The sequence below is a fragment of the Wasmannia auropunctata genome, unplaced genomic scaffold (genome assembly GCF_000956235.1).
Source record: "Wasmannia auropunctata unplaced genomic scaffold, wasmannia.A_1.0 LD336116.1, whole genome shotgun sequence".
Lineage (NCBI taxonomy): Eukaryota > Metazoa > Arthropoda > Insecta > Hymenoptera > Formicidae > Wasmannia > Wasmannia auropunctata.
This window is the reverse complement of record NW_012026774.1, coordinates 4820997-4828350: the sequence shown is the minus strand read 5'-3', so window position 1 is coordinate 4828350 and position 7354 is coordinate 4820997. Positions and strand designations below refer to the sequence as shown.

The window sequence follows — 7354 nt, the reverse complement described above, 5'->3', positions numbered from 1 at the left end:
CTGTAACTTTCAAGCTTCATAACTCGAGATTTACTTAACTAAAAAACATTTTATCTATGTGTTTTGGAAAGCTCTTGAAATAAGCTACAAGATGCAACGAAAAATGGAGATTTCCATTAAAAAAATTCAAAGTGACCTTGTTCTGATCTTGACGACGCCACTCAGGGTCAAACCAATGTTATCAACTTATGTCCCCCTTGAAACCCTACAACTTTTGCCTGAAACATTTTTCTCTCAAATCTCGCAATTTCCAAATATTTGACTGTCAAATATAAAATGGGACACCCTGTATATAAAAATATCACGGTTAAAAATTTTTTATAAATTTATAAAAAACTTTTAAAGCAATACTTTTTGTATAGATATTTCAAAACAATAATCATATTATTGAACAGAATTATGAATGATTAGTGAATGAAAATGCTTGGATTACGTAGAGACGAGCAGCAAACGTATGTTTAAGTGAAAAAGGAAGGAAGACTGGTAGAAAGATAGAAAGAGGAAATGAGAGCGGCAGGAAGAAATCGATAACGGCGTGGCACGCGACAGCTTGCCAACCCTTCGACTTGACTAAACGCTTGGACCGCTACAACCCTTGCTCAATCACTCCTTACTGATCATACCAATGAAAATGTTCCCCACAAATTGTTTGCATGTTGTAATGTCTTCAATTGTTATTAAACAAAAATTATTTGATATTTACATCAATTAGTACTTTGATATAATAGTTTAATCATAGTTTTTATTTATTAATTTATTAATTTTTATTCATTAATTTCTAATCACGATACACATTTCATCATGCACATCATCATATTTAAGATAAGAATATTTGACGTAATATATACCATTTAAAGTTGATGATTTTAAATCAGCCGCGGAAAGAAAGAGATATTTATATGTCATGTATTAACAATTATGCTGTTTTATAATTTGAGAAAATAGATCCGGATAAAGAGTGAAATAGAAATTCAGGACAGAATTAGAAATATTTTATTCTCAAAGATTCATATATTACGAAACGAAACGAAATATTTTTATTTTAGTTTCAAAATCGTATTATTGCTGATTTTTACATGATTTTGTGATTTTTAATCTAGATCTCTGAAAATAAAAAATATATCGTTATTACTATATTGTTATTCATCGAATTATCTATAAGTCAAATGTACATAATAGAATATATCGAATATCTTTTAATGTAAATTTTTCGAGAAGATTTATTATTAATATAATTGGCTTATCATCGGCTGTCATCTATTTAATTGATTTCATATATAGCATGATGCTCTGTGAGCAATATACAATATGGAATCTAAGAAAAGAACTCGTAATTTCTTCTCGTCTGGCAATTTGTCATTGTATACAGTTGGATGTCCCACATTTTTCATCACGACATATATACACCGCGAAACGTACAATCAGATAAACTTTTGATAGATAGCCAATATACGCGCATATCACAGAATTTATGAAATCTAAACTTTTCAAGTAGGTGTATCCACATTCTCCATATCACGTGTAAAGCTTATTCACCGGGATCAATTGTGATCAGCTTTCATATTTCAAAAAAAATCTTTACGTTTGGAATATTCCAAAGTATCATAAATACTTCGCGTGTTGTCTAGATAGCAGCAAAATAAAACATTTTTGCTAATTTAGATAAGATAAGCTAATGTATAATATTAATTATCGAAACACAAGATGCGAGGAAAATTGCAATAAAATTGAGATTAAACTTCGCTTATAGAAAGCAAAAATAGCAAGAAACATGGAAACATCTTTATAAGATATATGTGGAAAATGTGCAAAATGGATTGAAGTAAAAATAAAGATGAAAACGACGAATTATGCAGAATTAGGCAGAAAATGAAAGTAATGCCGTATTTTTTCTGCCAGATAAAAAAGTGACGATTTCAAATATCTCATTTCAAACTCGTTCAAGACTTGTGAAATATAAAATCAACGTATATATGCATATGTCTGTAACCTATGCCCACAGAATTATCGCTCTCTTTCAGTCTTCTGTCCGCCCATGGGCGCGGGCGCGGAGAATCCGCGAGAGGAAGCGCAGAAGAGGGGAGAGCTAGTCGAGAGTAAGTGAGTGGTTGGGTAGTTGCCTGAGTGATGGCAAGGGCGAGGGAGGAAGACCGTTGGACCGGAAAGAAAAATACAGTCGCAAATCAAACAGAAAACACATTTTCGCTCTTTTTATACCTCTTTCGCGTAAATATTTGTTCTGGAAATATACGTTCGTTTCGTTTCGTTTCGTTTCGTTTCCATCTCTAGTACCGGCCTCTCTCTCCTCATCTTTTCCAATGTGTACAATGATGTCCATGCGTATACGCGAACATGCACATTGACGCATATCTTATTGCTTATATCCCGTTAAAAACTATTGAGCTTTTTACTTTTATTAATACGTAAGCTTTTAAAGACTTGAATATTATAGCATAGGAATAGGCTTACAGGATAGATTTGATAAAAGTCTAAGCTTTAATAAAGGTCCGGATGGACAACTTGCACAGTATAGCATGGAAACATCATCAGTAAGACACGTCGACACTGCGACTCGTTCTCAATTTAAAGTTCCAATGGATAAAAGTGGGAATACTTTAACTCGGAATGAAATTTCAAAAGAATGGAACGGGGATGATGAAGCAATAAAAGAAGACGGCAAGGATGTTCTCTCTCCAGTCGGCTTTCTTCAGCTGAAAAATGTGTAATACGAGCTTGTAGTTCGCCCCCACTCTCGAAGGATACCTCGGTCTCGCCTCAGTCCTCCCATCCCTCCGGTACCTCTCTCTTCCATGTACATTCCAGTTTCACTGCTCGAATGGTTGAGCGGACATATTGAAAACCGCGCACAGACAATACAAAGTTGCTCTTGTACACACCGCGTTTGTCCTTAGGAATATTAAACGATATCTGACTAGAAATATTTTCAGATTTCTGGAATTTGGAAGTAAAATCGTGACATAACTCAGCGATAACACCAGTAGCACACGATCGACACAATCAATATTTCTCTATCGTGTACATATGCTATTAAATATTACATGTTCCGTCTCATATGTTTATTGTTATATCGTTACAATTTTCCTTCATTACGCGCAACATTCATGCTGTACAATACAACGCGTGAAATAATATCATAAAAACAGATTATATCATCTATTTGTTTTAATTACAATTTTTAAGATGTAATTTCTTCTTACCATTTTTATCAAACTGCTAATTTATATGTTAAATATAATGATGAAGCAAAAGTCCATACATCTTTTTTCGTCCAGTTACGCAAGGGATTATTGATTTGTAATTGATCCAAATTATCCATGCTGTTATAATTAGAGTTAATTCTAGTTTCATCGCTTTCTTCGGCCTTTCCAATTAGTAATGTCGGCCGTAAGTGCGATTGAATAATCTTATTATCAGTTGCAGTTTCCACAGTATGTACTATTAAATCATATCTAAGAAAAACATAATTTAATTTTAATCTACTATAAGTTTTGTAATAAAAAGCGGTTATATAATATTAATTTATATACATGAATGAATTTAATTATATTTTTTAAATTATAATTTGAACAATAGATTATTCTGTATTACTTGTCAATCATTTCCTTGATGAATTCATCTATGTCATCCGGCATCTCTTTTTTCTTGAAATAAACTCCTTGCAATTTGTTATTAAAATGCAATTGAGTTTTACATATGTGAGCGAGATGAATAATAATACTTGACTCTATACTACCATCGATAAGTATTAAAACACGTTCAGGATTCTGGTAAAATTGTCTAATACAATAGAAAATAATATTTATTATAATAATATTGAATAATATAATATTAAAATCTAAAATGTACTATTTTCTTTACCTAATCTTTTCAACAGATTGCTCGTAAATCGATCGACGTAAGCAATTTTGAAGAAAATTATTATACTTGATAATACATTCTATATGTGGCGTCCGATCAAAATTTACGAAGATATTTGCAGGATTCAATTCGTAAAATCTCTGTTTCGCTTTCTTAGTATCATTTTCGTTATCACTTTCTATAGTTACAAATGCTTTAAAATACCTATAAACATACATATTTTATGTTTATCCTTAATTATTAATTCAAACTAAAGGTTCATTAAAAATATAATTAAAATATGTAGATTTAAATTTATAAAAGAGTTATATATGCATTATATTTTTGAGTAGTTATATTTAATATTAATCAGTACCCTGACAACACGCTTGTTTTAAAGACATCTTTTAAATAACTTCTTTCTTTTTAAGACTAAAAAAAAACATTTTAAAAATGATTTCAAGACCTTTTGAGAAGACATCCGAAAGTTATCATTCATGAGATATATTTTTTGAACTTGAAGTTGAAATATACAGTTGATTACATTTCCAAATAGCAAGCACACGTGACATTAGATTTTAGTTATCATGGCCAGTACTAACGACACATAGCTAACTGACGTTTTTAAAAATGTAAAAATGACAGCAGATTAGGCCGTGTTGTAAACAACACGTTTATCGTATGTCAGATTTTAAAATAACAGCCATCCTACAATTGAGTCGCTTTATACTTTGAGCATAAATAATAATAGATATAATATAATAACTTTAATATTTCATTCCACTTTATTATTAATTTGAATTCAAATTATATACAAATTAAACTTTTGCGAAGACAAAAACTACATTTATGATACAAATTACAAATATATCTCATCATCTAAAAAAAGTGCATGTAAGTCGATAACTCGCATTTCTCGAAATCATCTAAAAAAAGTGCATGTAAGTCGATAACTCGCATTTCTCGAAATTTATTTGTTGTCGCTTTTCCGCGATGCCGATTGGTTGTCTCGCTGCGTTTACTTCGTGTAAGCGGCTGTGTCATTGCATTTTGACAGTTGTCTGAGTTTGATGTAATTGTAAATTATACTCGTAGTAAGAAGTGTTAAATAGCGCGCACGAAGCGCCTTGATCTTAACATGTGGCAATCCCTTAATATTTCGGAAACTTTCGGAAGCGTTTTTGAGAAAAATGTTTTAGACAAAAGTTGCAAAAAATCTATTTAATGATTTTTATTAGTTTGACCTTGCGTGGCGTCCTCAGGTCAAGGTCTTGTCGATTTTTTTAAATTAAACTCTATTTTTAATTCCATAATCTAATGGAGCTGACTTCAAGAACTTTCCAAAGCACTATAATAAAATATTTTTTGGTTAAATAAATTTCGAGTTATGAAGTCTAAAATTTACAGTACCGCCGGCAAAAGCATTATACAAGGTATCCAAACAATAGCTAAAATTTTTTGAATGTTGGATGTTCAGGATCATGATCTTGACAACATAGGCTAAGATCAAGCTAGGCCATTAGGGTAAACCCGGTATATACGTCGCACCTATTAAAAACTTAATTTATCAGATATTATCTATTAAGTTTAAGTTAAATGAACTATGCCAGTAAAAACTTTATACTGTTCACTACTATAAAAAAATATTAGGAATCCCAATTATTTATTTTTTATATTAAAAAAGAAATTTCTTTAAACCCTTGCATTTTTGCCTTATGAAAATAGGGGTGGATTATACATACGGCTATATTCATGAGTGGGAAAAATGACTCGAAAAATATACAAATAATCTAAATAATAATAATGAATAACACGTAAATTGACAACGTAATTTGTATTTACTCATTAATAAATAAATAAATAAAGAATTTATTATTACAGATTATGAATAAATACATACATAAGAATATACATACATAAATGTTATGATTAATGTAAAGGGCGTACTATCACGTATTATTATTTACTTTTATATTTATAAATAAATGATAGAGCGTCTGTGCTACGGCATAAATCCCACGCGCTAAAAATGCCGTATATCCCAAACAGATGGGATATACGAGACAATAAATTAAACAAAAAAATTATACAAAAGCTAAGCACTTGTATTTTGCTATACTCTATCCTTTACTAATCCTCTACACTATGTACCACGAACTAACCACCAAAAGCCTTTTCTTACAATAATCATTTTATGTAGATTATAACTTATGATTGCGCTACTTATTACAGTGATAAATCGATTTAACTTATAATAATTTTATAAATATTAACAGTAAAAAAACTGAAATCACAACACAATACTAATATAACATAAAAGCATATATATGTAACAGAGTGGTTGCGAGAAAATTAGTTTCACTTCTTCTATTTTTTCTGACTTCTGTAACGTAAATCCTCGCGCGGCGTATATACCGGGTTTACCCTATAGGTGTCGCTCTTATTTTCATTTTCGAAAAAAAGTGGAACAACCTTCAATGTTCATAACCTTGATATATGCTGTCAAGGTCATGATCCTGAACAACATTTCTAAAGGTTTTAGTCATTGTTCGGACCACAGACTTATAAGGCCGGTATTCATAGGTATTCATCGGTTCTTATTTCAAGACCATCTTAAGCCATTTCATGCGCAGTGTGCAGTCGCAGTAATTCGTTACTATTGGTTAAAAATTTTACTTAGATGACGCACTTCCGGCGCAAAATACATTTAGCCGCATCTTATTGAAGTTCAATAACCGAATGAACAGTAAAAGTGAACGAGCAGCAAAACCCATGGTGTAAATAACTTTTTTGAAAAATAAAATATGAAATACTTTTATGTGCTTTGCTGAAATATAAAATAAATATGTATTTTAAATCTATGTAAAAATAAAAGTATTATATTTAAAATATGTCCAGTCCTGTATATAACTCTTATATTTTTGATTATTTGACATCATTAATATGCCTAGTATTTAACATCAAAATAATGTGTGCTTGCTACTGATTATAATATTTATTGTTTAAAACATGTGGCATAGCAAAAATTTGGATATAACAACCTATAAAAAATTATATTGTTAATTATAATCTGTCATTTAAATATTTTGCTATATATAATCTGTCATTTCAATATTATTGCTATATAACTTCAGTGCCACATTTTTTTTGTTAATGCATTTTTGTATCATTAATTTTTATTTCACGTAATATATATATGTAAAAATGTATGTAAAAATTATTCAACGTAAAATGTCTTAAAACAATGTTCAGCTATACGTATATCCTAAATGTCACAAATTGGATCATAAGACATCAGGCGATCCTAAAGTCGTCTATTTTAGTGACCGAACATAATTATTTTCCAAAACAAAATAAACACAATTAAGAGGATGCTAAAGCCGTCTGTTTTATCGACAAAAATACCATTTTTGTTGGATACAAAATACTTCGTATTAATTGCATAGAATAAAATTTTCTTTTCCACGATTAAAACACAAGATCGGAAGAGCACACG

The 7354-nt window shown here is 30.4% G+C and overlaps 1 protein-coding gene across 3 annotated transcripts in view; it reads right to left on the bottom strand.

Moving 5' to 3' along the window:
- Positions 1–3062: 3062 nt before the first annotated feature.
- Positions 3063–7354, bottom strand: part of LOC105448146 (FAD synthase-like) — a 6644-nt gene continuing 2352 nt past the window's right edge. For all 3 annotated transcript variants that reach the window (XM_011686559.1, XM_011686539.1, XM_011686549.1), the window contains 3 exons: positions 3880–4083; positions 3610–3798; positions 3063–3470 (listed from right to left, as the gene is read on the bottom strand). In XM_011686559.1, the coding sequence (XP_011684861.1) occupies positions 3227–3470; positions 3610–3798; positions 3880–4083 (637 nt within the window). In that variant the 3' untranslated portion in view covers positions 3063–3226. The remainder of the gene's footprint in view (positions 3471–3609; positions 3799–3879; positions 4084–7354) is intronic.